General features: G+C 44.1%; 1 protein-coding gene across 3 annotated transcripts in view; it reads left to right on the top strand.

Annotated features, from left to right (window-relative positions):
* The window catches only part of PTPRG (protein tyrosine phosphatase receptor type G), a 698789-nt gene that overhangs the window by 530315 nt on the left and 155102 nt on the right, over positions 1–13372 (top strand). For all 3 annotated transcript variants that reach the window (XM_059390081.1, XM_059390080.1, XM_059390082.1), the window contains exon 6: positions 5653–5719. In XM_059390081.1, the coding sequence (XP_059246064.1) occupies positions 5653–5719 (67 nt within the window). The remainder of the gene's footprint in view (positions 1–5652; positions 5720–13372) is intronic.

Here is a 13372-nt window from a genome sequence, read left to right on the forward strand (position 1 = left end):
CCATACCCTTTCTCCCTACCCCCGCACCCCCCAACACACGCAAGAGCTCTTGCCTCTCTTGTGAGATGCATCTGTGATATTCTACATATCTATGAGATTAGGCTTTAAGTAGGATTCTGGAAACCTGTTACTCAAGTTGAACCAAGCCCCCTGGCCAGGAGTCCACCCTTGGTGACTTGCGTTTAGCTGACTGGAGAGACTAAAATCCCTCCTTCCATGAAAGGCCCTATAGCTTCACAGAGCTCCTTTTCCCTCTGCCATGCCCCATTCTGGATTGGGTGTTTGATTTCTCTCTGACTTTATTCCATGTACTTAGAGGTACCAAATGCACCAAGACCTTTTGTAATCCCATGAGAACGTCAGGAAACAACAGAAAACATCAGTAGGATGTCAGAAGAGAAAAAAAGAAATTTCTCCCATTGGAAATGGAGGCTGTAGGCTGTACATGAAGAAAAGCAGTGTTTGTGAGTATGGACTTTCCTTATGGGAACTCAGGAGAAGAACGATGTTCTCATTGTGGATCAGGTGTTAGTTAGTGGTGTGAAGCTATGCTTCTCTCCTTGAACATAGACACATTACTGGTCAGTGTTTAATTTATTAAGAAAGAAATCTGGTCTGTGTTCTGTCTCTGGGTCACGCCTAGTCGAAATGCAGTTTGTGACCGTAGCCAAGTTATGAATGGTTTGAGCCAGGAAGCTCTTGATGGCATCTTGAACCAAAATGTGGTGAGTGGAGGTCAGACTGAAAGAAGGTGAGGCATCCTTGCTACATGGTTCTTTAGGTAGGTAGGAGCTGTGGGAAGAAGAGGAGAATCAGATCTGAAATCAGATCTCCTGAGAAGTGCCTGCCCTTGTCCTGATCAGAGGACACAGTTACCCACTAAGCTTCAGAGGGGATGGATCATCGCCTCTGCAGTTCAGGAAGGCCATGTGGGGACTCTGGTCCTGCTGTTCATTACTTTCCTTCGCAGGCATGGTTTAATGGTGTAGCCATTCACTCCCAGCAGGCATAAATCCTTTTTCCCACAAGAGGATATTGGCTGGATGTTACGTTTATAGGACTAAAGAAGCAGCTGGCGATGTCGGATTCAAGGCAAGTAGGTTGTCTTGGCCATCCTAGTTAGCAGATGGCCAGGACTTGATAGATGGAAGATTATCAGGATCCAAGTCAAGGGCCAAATGGCATGGTGGACTGGAAAAGTAGATGGAGGCAGATATCTGAATGCAGGCGCATACAGTCTGCCGGGGCCTCTATGCTTCCATTTCATCTTGCATCTGGCAGGAGAGACCACAGGTCCTCCTAAGGGCCTGGATTCCAGACACAGCTCTAGACATGATGGATAATGCAGTTATGAAACTGATAGTTGGTTCAGTCCTTAACATGGTCTATTTTTTGGGAAGAGAATGTTATGAAGATTAGATTTCATCAGGCATTCCTATGAATCTGGCCTTTTGCCCAAAGCTACGTGTCACAGTTTCCTGTATTGCTAATGTCTCTGTGTAGTTTGTTATATCTAAAGACAACTTAAAGGCTTTAATTCAGAGCCCTCTGTCACGGGCATGCTGTCCTTTTGAAGATGACTAATGCCAGGAAAGCTGCTCCGAAATGAAAGGGCCAGGAGCTAAGTTTTGCTGTGATAGCACAGACCGCGGGGGGAAGGGAGGGGGTTCCCATTTCTTCGAGGCCATTTTAAGCTCATTTGTGCAATTGCCACCTTCTCAGTATTACTGTGTAACTCCTTTGATCTCAAAGTGGAAGGTGGCAAATTTCAAGAGCCAGGAAAGCTCCTCGTGTGGGTTTAAAAGGAGCAGCATATTATGAAATTGAGTGGATGTCAAATAATAAAACATAAATTTGGATCTTTTGAAACATGAGCTCAAGTAGGTATTACGTTTAGAGCCGAGTACATTGAGAAGTTCAGGGATGAAATTGCTGTTGTTTGACATTCATTGAAATGTGACTGTTTGGGTCAGGTTGTTGCCCAGTCACCTCCATCCCTCTTGAATGCTGCATTTGGATTCAGCAGGACACTCCAACTTTGCACATGTTATCCTCAGGATGGCATTGCGAAATCATGTTCCCATTTTACAGGTGAGGACACTGAAGCTGTAAGGTGCGTCCCTGACTCAGAATTTCATTTTTCCCCCACCCGTTGGCCCTCTCTACTCTGGATGGAGACCAGAATGTAAATACGGGTTGTGCTCAAATAGCCTTCTTCACTGTTGGCATATTTCAAAGCTGTCCAAATTGCTTAGCTTATGTTCGTGATTTTTTTTTTTTAAGTGCCAAATTGATTGAAACAGTAAATGGAAGGGATTTATCAGTGAGGGTTGTGCCTTTACTGGAACAAACCCACTTATTAGCATGCTATTTGGATTCCCACCCTGAGTTTTGGAACCAAGACACAGACTGGAGAGTAAGCTCAGTATTATTAGTGAGTTACTTGGACCAGCCAATAATCTCTGTTATTTTCTTCCCTTCTCCTGATACATCTTCTCAATCCCGGCCATGGAAACTAGCCATAGGGGTTGTGGAGGTGAATGGGCTTTGTAGAAGGTGTTTTCATGTATGGACTTGCTTAGAGTCTGGGGTCAGGCCCTTAAGCTTTAATGAGACTGGACCTGAGGAATTAGACATGGAGATACTGTAGCCAGAGGTGGTCAGAAAGTAAACCTGGATTAGTTTGCCTGGTTGTTTTCCTCTCACATGTTATTGGTGGGCATAAGTCATGGGAGGTTAGGAACATTTTCTTTGAGTTTTCTCATCATTAAATAAGACTGAATACATTAAAGGGTCCCCCTGATTAGAAAACATCCACAATTGGGATTGGAAATTAAAGTATCTGTGAAATACTTCCATGGTAGAGGAGGAGTAACATGGTTTTTGCAAAACACATTATTAATTGGGTTGATGGCAAATGCTGTGTCTTGGTATGTGGACTCTCACTGAGAAACTGTTATGACAAATCATAAGCAAAAATCATTGGCATCATAATCTGTCCCCAGTCTTCCACTTCTACACATTCTAGAAACTCTACAGGTAAACTTTATGCTGTAAGAAATGATGCAAATTAGTTAACACAACAATTACTGCTTTATGACTGTAGGTTCGATGGCCAGTTCTTCTGATTGGGACCAGTTTGGGTGTTCTCTGCAAACTTGGGGTAGTTCTTCTGAGGCGGGTGAGTCTGGAATGACCTCAGCTCAGACTGCCTGTCTGTTCCATGTCATCTCCCCCTCCATGAGGCTCGCCTGGGATTCTCAGGGTGGTCTCAGAATTTCAAAGAGTAGCAAGAGAGGATAAACCTCTGCTAGGCAGGCCTTTGTAAGTTGCTCCCTACATCATGTTTGCTAATGTCCCACTGGCCAAAGCAAGTCATGTGGTCAAACCCAGTTTCAAAGAGGGGAGACACTGATCTACATTCTTGATGGGAAGAGTGGCTGAGTCAAATCGAAGAGGTACGTGTGATGGGGAGGGCGGGAGTTTGTGGCCCTTTTGCCATTTCCCACAGATGTGAGAGTAACTACAGGTGGTTGAACTGGCCTAAACTTCTATGCCTGACTGAATCTGGAGAAGGAATACCACGTTTTTATCTCTGACTTCAGTGTGATATGGGATATTTCTCTCAGCTCTTACTTTATTCTTTCACTTTGGAAACTTGGCCACATTGACTGGTAGACTCACTTATCTTGCATTCTTAAGTTGTGATTCCATTTTTGACCATGTTTATAAAAGGTTGGCAAGTATTTGCTATGGTAAATATGAATGTTTCATTTTGGTGTATTTTTTGTGATTATTTGCCTTTGAGGAATGTTTAGTGCTCCTCCAGTACATTAAAGCCCTGCCTAGGACTTTCTGTCAGGCAATTTGGAGGTACGCCAAGGCCAGCTCCCAGAATTCCACCTTGGCTATCTGACACATACACAGTTCCTAGTCACTTACCCTTTTTAAAGTACCTGTAGTGTTCACGACGTAGTACCAAATTCCACCTCACTTTATTAGTCTGTAAACCTAACACCATACATAATGTGTCTATGTATGTTTATTCAAACCTGTGTTGGAATTTAGTCATAACTCAGGGCTCCAGACATTAGTAGGTAATCGCTGTGACCTCATAAAACACGTAACCCGAATTTCTCAACCTCAACTTCTGCCCCATTGACACCTTGGGCCAGATAATTTCTTGCCATGGGGGGCTATTCTGAACATTATGAAATTTTTAGCAGCAGCCCTGCCTCTATCCTTGTGATGCTAGTAGCCCCTCCCCCTTCAACCCTACTTATGACAGCCAACAATGTCTACAGTCATGGCCTGATGTCCTGTGGGTGGAGGTGGAGAGTGGGAGATAGGTAAAATCCATCTGCAGTTGAGAACCACTACTCTGACTTGGAGATGCTGAAGCAAAAAAGAGAAAGAAATGCATGAAGTGTGGGTATTGTCGGAGAACAAACTAGGAGCAGAACCCAATGGACCATTTGTACGGGGCAGAAGGAATATGGAAAATTTTTAGTTACCTTCAAATTTTCACCTAAGATGGCCTAAATTAACTAGGAGATATCAAGTTGGGTCTTGCTATGTGCTGAAAGGTTCACCTATATCTCAACTTCATTATGTTAAAAATGGATTAAGTAGAAATACTACTCCTGAAAAAAAAAAAAAAAAGTCAGGAGATATGCTGACCACAGAGAATGGATTTTGCGAAACTATTTGGGAAGAGTCAGTCATCCACAAAAGTAGAGAAAATTATATCAAGACCCACTCGATACGCATCATTTAAGGTCATAAATGATGGAATGAGTGTCAGTCTCCCTGCATCTATGCCTTGCTCGCTTCCTGTATGGCTCTCCACTCCTGGATTATTTCGGACTAAAATCTAGATATCATTCCATTTCATTTGTAAATATTTCAATAATGTGTCTGAAAGAAAGTACCTCAATACCAAAATTACAATATGCTGGTGGAACTGTAGCCTTATGGAAGGGGCACGGATGAGAATTTGTGCTGAGTAATATTAGCAAATTAGGGAAAGAATAGGTAAGAGGCTTGACTTCTGGGGGAATTAAAAACCCCAGGGAGAAATGATGTTGGGAGACACTGTCTCTTCAGACTCCCCTCCTGTCGTGTCCTCCCCTCTCTTGCTTTGACTCTTAGAGATTTCTCTTTTAGTATGAGGTAAAGCACGGGAGACTGGGAGCCTTAGAAAGAAGAGGAGGCTGGCAGGGCACAGATCCATTTTCTAAGAAGGAGAGGAAAAAAAACACATCACAAGAAGGTATTGAAATATTCAGTCAATGATGGATTACTCTTTGATGACTTTCAATGACTTTTTAGCAGATCCGGGTGTACTTTTAATAAAACAAAAGCAAAAGAAAAGTCTTACAGTTGCTTTTTAAGATTTTACTAGGACTGTGGTATTTCTCTCCCGTTCTGATATATTCTGAGAAGCTTCTTTCTTTTGATTTAGACTTCCTCCCTTGATTTCATGATGTCATAAATCTTTTGTGTTTGGTGAGAGCCGTGGTCTATGTAAGACCTACACAGCCCGCTAGATAACATCTATTTCCACCCCCCCTTCTCTTTGCAAGATTAAACTGAGGCTGTTGTGTCTGATGCCAGAACAGATTTAACCAATCATGTTTCCTTTACATGTAGGTCAGTCCAAGGGACAATTCCGCACTGGATCCTATTATCCATGGGTTGAAGGGCGTCGTACATCATGGTAAGTAAGCCACGTACGCTTCTTTTTACTGGGATGTGAACAGCTAAGGTCTTTACCTAAAGGAATGGGGTTATCTTGTAGAGGACAGAGGGTGACACCCATTCTTCACCCACTGATGTTGAAGGGCATGAGAGCCATCATTTGATGGGTAAAGAGCACGCCCATTTATTACCTGCAAAGGGATCTGGGTTAACAGTAAGCAATTTGTTTCTCTTCAGGTACCACTTTGAATGCATATGTTATTAATCAAAGCACCCAAAGAGCCACCATTGGTATGCGCCGAACCTGCCACTGTCTCATGTCTCCCTTAAAAATATTCTTCTTTCGTGTATCTTTGCATTAATAAATTTCTTGATTTGCCTCTCAGATTTCAGGGGGAAAAAATTTAAGTAGCTGCGACAAGTCATTAAACTTGGCTGCATGTGAGCTAGCATCACCAGCTCCTAGCATGGGAAAAGCTAGGCCGTGTTCTGTGTAGCAGGCATCGTATCCCCAGGCATAAAACTGGAAGATAAAGTAAGATAAATGGGTTCTGTCTTTCCCAACTGGTTTTTATTGGAGGAATTTCCCTGCTACTTTATTATTGGTGACGCTTCATTACCTATGACATCAGGATCCTCTGATTTCAAAAGTACCCTTGTCGCAGGGATGTGTGGAGTCTTAGAGGTAATGTAATGATTTGCGAAGTTTTAATCATCTAATTAGAATTCCAAAGACATTGACAGAAATAGCATTAGTAACCATAATAAATCTCCCCTTCATCTCCACAGCTGTGATAAAACATCTTCACACCTTTCTGGGAGGATTGTCTTTCCACATTAGCCGACTCGGCAGAGCTTCCCAGACCTCTTCCCCCATTTCTCTCAGGGAAGCTAAAACCAGTTGTCAGCGTGCAGTGGAAGTGAGTAGGATTTGGGATGTAATTGTCCCGGTCTTAGAACCATTCAGTCGTGCAGCAGGTAACAGTAATACAGTGAGTAAAAGTAGGAAGGTGGTGTGGCCAAAGACACCCACCTAGAGCTTTTCATGGGTGGCAAGTTTCCACGGCTTCCTCTCAGTTTCAGTTTGTGTCTCGAAGCGAAGGCCTCACGCAGAGCTGGATTTGGCTGTGTGGCCAGAGAACAGGGCACCTTTACCCAAACTGTTTCTGCCTGAACATTTGTGCTTTGCTGTTGGTAACAGCGGGGGTGGCTTTGGACAGTAAGCATATTCGCTTTGTACTCTGGGCAGCCTCGAAAGTGCAAAGCAAGGTGGTATGGGGGCAACGCGTTGTGCATTCTGAGCTCCTTTCCCAGAAGATCCCCATGGGTACCAAGTCGGTCAAACTCCTTCCAGAAATTTGTAGTGTAGACTGAGTTTGGGGGCTTGAAATGTAGTAAATGATGAATAGATCTTCTTCCCCACGAACTTTTAGTCCTGTTTAAAAACAAACACAGTGGCACCTGGGTGGCTCAGTTGGTTAAGCCACTGCCTTCAGCTTGGGTCGTGATCCTAGGGTCCTTGGATCAAGTCCCACATCGGGCTCCTTGCTCAGCGGGGAGCCTGCTTCCCCCGTCCCTCTGCCTGCCTCTCTGCCTGCTTGCTCTCTCTCTTTCTGACAAATGAATAAAATCTTCATAAAATATCATAAAAACAGTGGTGCGTGGGTGGCTCAGTGGGTTAAGCCTTTGCCTTCGGCTCAGGTCATGATCTCAGAATCATGGGATAGAGCCACACATCGGGCTCTCTGCTCATCAGGGAGACTGCTTCCCCCTGTCTCTCTGCCTGCTACTCTGCCTACTTGTGATCTGTCTTTCAAATAAATAAATAAAATCTTAAAAAATATATATATATATAATAAAAACAAACACACCATGGAGAGTTCTAGAATCTTCGAAATAGGTACCAATTCTTTGGTCTGCGAGGACGCATTTCACCAGCTATGGCATTTTAGTAGATCTGTGTGTTCTTATCTCCACAACTATAATTGAAGGAAATCCCATATGTTAAAAGTAAGCAGAAGCTTCTACCTAGCTCCCAGATCCCAAAATCTCTGTAAACTCACTGGGTAGTCATCATTTAGTTCATGCGCTCTGTGCTAGCATAATCGTGTTATCCTTGCTCATTATCCACAGAACAAGGCTGTTCTGTGTACGCTTTTCTATGTTTACTGGCCCAGGGAGGGTGGCAGAGATGTCCTGGGATGTGGTTTCAACACTACTTCCTAGTGGAGAAGTCAGAGGAGACCTATCAGAAATAATTCCCTGCAAAAGGGAGTTTACTTACTTAGACAGCAAAAAAGAGTGACAGGCCCCCTGTGTGTGATTGAGAGACGCAGGGAGGTGTCTGGAAGGGAGGTGAGGTGAGGTGAGGGGCCACCTCTATTTTCCTCCAGCCTGCCTAGAGTGCTCTCACTCCCAGCTTTTGCATTTGCTGTTTCTGCGGCTTCTGTCCAGAAGGTTCTTGCCTCAGCTCATCACAAGGATGTCTCCCTTTATCATTTTAGGTCTCAGTTCAGATTTGAGCCTCCTCAGACAGTTCTTTCTTTATTATCCTGTCAAATGCCCCACCCGCTCCCCACTCCCGTGGTTCCCTGTCACGTCATCCTAAGTTACTTTCTTCAAACCCCTGAAAAGTATCTGAAATAACTGTGTGCTTTATTTACTCATATGTTACCTACTAAACCATCAGCTTCGTGAGGGCAAGACCTCCTGCATGTGTGGCCAATGACAGATGCTCAGTAAATGTTAGCCAAGTCAGTGAGTCAGATAAACCTACAAATAAGTGAAAATACAAAACTGGGAGAAGAGAAGGAGAAACCAAAGGCCACTTGAGTTTTGCTTTGACTGGGAAGAGAAGGGAATATGAGAACATCTTGGAAACCTGACTTTGTCCCCGCCCCCAGTTTTGGGGCTGTTGCTGACTTCCATTGTGGTAACTGTCCTCTCTTTCGTCGTTCTTCCAACAGAGAGTGAACATTTGAAATGGCTAAAACAACTTTTGTTGGAACTAGAAGCATCTGTAAGTTGAAGGTCCTGCGAGGGAATTAAATGATCTGTTAATTTGATGGGACATAAATAATCGTGCCGTTCACAGACTCTCTGGCTTGGAAATGATGATAGAAATGTGTAAAAAGGAAAAATCAATATGGATTTCTGTTACAGTTCAGAATTGGTTTTATTTCGTCAGCTCTGGGAGCCATATCTTAGAATGTTAATTCCTCATTAAGCGAAAGTGGTTTGTTTTTTTTTAATAGGAAAAAGCTCGCACATTCTTTCAGCTGAAATGACAATGAGAAATCTGGTCACTCCTGCAGTCGTACTTGGCATATGGTCATCAGGGGCCTCTATGAGTCAGACAGCAAGGTGGGGTTTTCAGTGCAGGTGAATTTGTTGGCAAAGAGGGCTAAAGAGGAGAGGAAAGAAGCAGGGCCGCGTGGGGACAGGGTCAGCACCGCAGTACAGATCTGATATCTCTGAATGGGGAAGGAATCTGGGAGGACTGCCTAAAGGCAGCTCTCAGAATGTCCTGGGGGGTCCCTGAACCACCCCAGGGCCAAGACGGCCTGTGAGAGGTGTCCTGTGTTGGGTTCTCCTGCCATGTGGAGTCACCGGCGAGAGCATCCTATCAAGACCAGACGACATGAGAACGCCGTGTTCAGCCTTGAAGGGGCAGAAGCTGTCGGCTGCCTGCTAACCTGGCTCCTCGTGACAGCTTGTCTCTGGAAGGAAGATCTTGGGCATGTACCTCCCTTGGCTGGCATGGATGTTCCTATCTTCCTTCCTAATCCCATTTCCAAAGAGGTTTTTATTGGGTCCCCTCACTCTTAAAATGCTCACAGATTCTTAGAAGCAGTGCGTGGTCCTCTCATGCATATTTAGTAAGTGCCTCATCAAGGCGGACCATGAAGCTAGGCAGACAGAGCACACAACAGACCTAGAGCTGCCCTCCTCGCATTTATAAAGTCTCTGGGGACACACACGGTTAATCATTGCCATTGTGATGAAGAGTGGGGAACAGCAGGTTTAACTCAGACTGGGGTGGGGGGTGGAGGCAGCACCTCAGGTAAAGTGACCACTGAGACCTCCAGAGTGTGTAGAGACCATGCAGGAGAAGTGAGAGGTCAAGCTTTCAGGCAGCGCCATAGTCAGTGGAGGTCTCTGGTGGTAGAAGTGCATGGAGCTTGTTTGAGGCTCTGCTCTGCGCTCAGCAACATGGTGTCTGCTGCTGGCGAGAGAGATCTAGAAACCTCTTGGCAAACATGAAGTGTTGTTTCTTATGTGTTCCTGTTCCCATGTAAATTGTGATTTTTACAAACTTGAGAGCCATGAAGAAATATAAATAGAATGGAGAGATGTGATTTGCCATTGATTCTGGTCCCATCTATCCATTGAATGTAGATGGAAGCATTAAAATGTGTGTTGTCGGCTGTTTTGCTTACACCCTCCCAAGACCCACCATGGAGGAAAGATCTAGGGAGAAACTGTGAATCCTAGTCATAGCATGGACTTGGTCATTTACAGTGCTTTTTGTATTCAGCAACCAGCACTTAGTAGAAGTCACACCTAATAGAAATACTGGTTCCAAAAAACAGTCTAGTTCTTTTTTTTTTTTTTTATCCCATTAAAGGGGAAAAAAGGGAAAAAACCCAACTTGTATGTACATTGGTATAGAAACACAACCATTCCCGACAGCTGGTCTTACCTAATTGACCGATGCTCAGAAATGTACATTATATCCTATGTCAATTAAAAAGTTTTGATTTTTTTTTTCTTACTTTCACATTTTTGGATTACCTGCTTTTCCTTTCTTTTTTTTATAATATCCACCCAAAGAAAATCTAGCAGGCTGTTTGTGTATGTATTCTAGAGTATCGTGAAAATGAATCAAAACCTGAACCACTCCTTCTTATCCATCATCTAAGAGAGACCTTTTTTTTTTTAAAGACCCGTATTTTTTTAAAAAAGATTTTATTTATTTATTTGACAGAGAGAGAGATCTCAAGTAGGCAGAGAGACAGGCAGAGAGAGAGGAGGAAGCAGGCTCCCTGCTGAGCAGAGAGCCCGATGTGGGCCTCGATCCCAGGACCCTGAGATCATGACCTGAGCCAAAGGCAGAGGCTTAACCCACTGAGCCACCTAGGCGCCCCAGCCATTTTTGTATTTTTGCAAGGAAACTTGCTAGTAGCAACTGCTTGGATGTTGAGCTTTGACTCCCATCCCCCCACCATCATCTTCCTTAGTGAGCAGGAACAGTGCCTTTCTCCTTCAGAGGAAATGTGAGGGGGGCAGATAGAAATTGCTTCAGACACTGGCCAGAGCCAGACGGCTCATCCCCTTGTCCTCCCTCCCCAGGTTCTTCCGAGAAGGCTGTCAGTGAAAGTACAAGTAAATAAATGATCACCGGAGAACACCCTGCAATTAAAGAAAGGCACAAGCTTTACAGTGATGGAAGTTGGGGCTGTGTCAGGATCAAAACTCTCTTTGCAGAATAGCTTCCCCGACTGACTCTTTATTCACTTGGATTCATTTTGGGGGTGTTCATACCCATTTTCTCCCCTGCCCTGGGACCCTGGGATACTCATCCACTCACCAAATCTGCAGACAAGGTCATGGAATAGCTAGAGTTCAATCTAGGCATTTGACAGAAAGGGGAGAAATAAAGGAAACTTGGGAACGTACATGACCACCTGGCCAAGCTTTTCCACATGGTGGTAGGAGTTGATGCAGCTGGATCTGCTCTTTTCTTTCCATATTCTGCTTGCTAGGATGAAGGTTCCTATAATCAAGAATAATCTGGAAGAGAATCCAGACCTGGAGTGGTCTGAATTTCTTCTAAAACAGTGGCTAGGCTTTCTTTTACACAGCAGCTGATACATCACTCACCACAGTCACTAATTAAAAAGAAGACAGGCCAGGACATGGTACCATTGGGACCTCAGGACAACTGTGGAGGAGATGCAGATGGCCCAGCCTCTCGGAAAGCAACGTGGCCATTTCTGCCCATGTCGCACCTCTGCCTTATCCTCTGAGGTGGCAAGTCCACATGTAGGTATGTACCCAAGAGAAATGTCCACAGAAAGATTTGCCCATGGGGGCTTTGTTTATAATGGCCCCAGAGTGGAACCAGCCCAGATGTCCACCTACATATGCAAGTTGTAGAATAAGCAGGCCATGAAATATTATACAGCAATGAAAAACAATGCGCTCTTTCATTTACATGAAAACAGGAGAGCACATACCGCCTACTTCCCTTTCTGTCAAGTTCAAGAACAGACAAAACTCACCTTTGGTGATAAAAGCCAGAATACTGAGGCAGAGGGATATAGTAAACGAGAAGAAACATAAGGGAATTTCCTTGGATGATAAAAATATTACATATCTTGACCAGGAGGATGATGACATAGGTAATAATATACAAATTTACCCTACTGTCCCCTTATACATTCAGTTGTTTGTAAATGAAAGAGTAGCCCATGTATATTGCACAGTGACTTCTCCTAGATAATACATGCACGGAGCTCAAACAGAATCCGGCGGCATGCACCACATAGTTAAATGTTAAAAATCCTGAGAGTGTCCAGTGTAAGCAAGGCTGGGAATGCTGGGAACTCTCACACTTTTCTGGAAGCAGTTTGTTGGTATTTAGCCACACTGATTCAGTACTCCAGCTCCCAAGCATGTCCCCCAAAAAACGCAGATAAAAGTGTACCGTGAGATGCGTACAAAAATGTTTGTGGCATTGTTTTTCCTAGAAATGCCTCACAGGCCTGTCTTCAGCAAGCTAGATAAACCCAATGCAGGCCTGCAAGAGAACATTACACCCTGATGGAAAGGGTTGGAATCTTATGCCTCTCCCCAAACCGTGGCACATCTGAGAACCACAAAGTGAAGCAAGAGGCTGAAGAGTGCATAGGGTAAAACACTAAAGGAAAGGCAAAGTCATGATTACTTTCCAAAAGAAGATGGTGATTACTTCTAGAGGCAGGTTCGGAAAGTGATGAGGCACCTGCCCAGGGAGGGTGACAGGGGCTTCTTCTGTTCTGGTCACTCCAGGGCTCACTTTAGTATATTTACGTTATCTATTTATGTTTTAGGCATCTTGCTGAAGGTGTCTTAAATTTTACAATCAAAGACAGTCACTAGTTTTAGAAAGTAAGAGATACTGGCAGCGCCTGGGTGGCTCAGTAGGTTAAAACCTCTGCCTTCAGCTCAGGTCATGATCCCAGGGTCCTGGGATCGAGCCCCGAATCAGGCTCTCTGCTCAACAGGGAGCCTGCTTCCTTTCCTCTCTCTATGCCTGCCTCTCTGCCTACTTGTGATCTCTGTCAAATAAATAAAATCTTTAAAAAAAAAAAAAAAGGAAAGTAAGAGACTCTGACAGTGCTTTCCTCTGGGATACATGAGGTACTAGGATGCTTTGCAGCAAGCAAAGAGGAGGATCGACAGCACTTTTTAAAAAACTTTTCACTCAGGGCTCAGTGGGTTAAAGCCTCTGCCTTCAGCTCAGGTCATGATCTCAGGGTCCTGGGATTGAGCCCCACATCGGGCTCTCTGCTCCGCGGAGAGCCTGCTTCCTCCTCTCTCTCTCTGCCTGCCTCTCTGCCTACTTGTGATCTGTCTGTCAAATAAATAAATAAAATCTTTAAAAAAAAAAAAACCAAAAAAAAAAAAA

This window comes from Mustela nigripes, chromosome 2, assembly GCF_022355385.1.
Source record: "Mustela nigripes isolate SB6536 chromosome 2, MUSNIG.SB6536, whole genome shotgun sequence".
NCBI classification, from domain to species: domain Eukaryota; kingdom Metazoa; phylum Chordata; class Mammalia; order Carnivora; family Mustelidae; genus Mustela; species Mustela nigripes.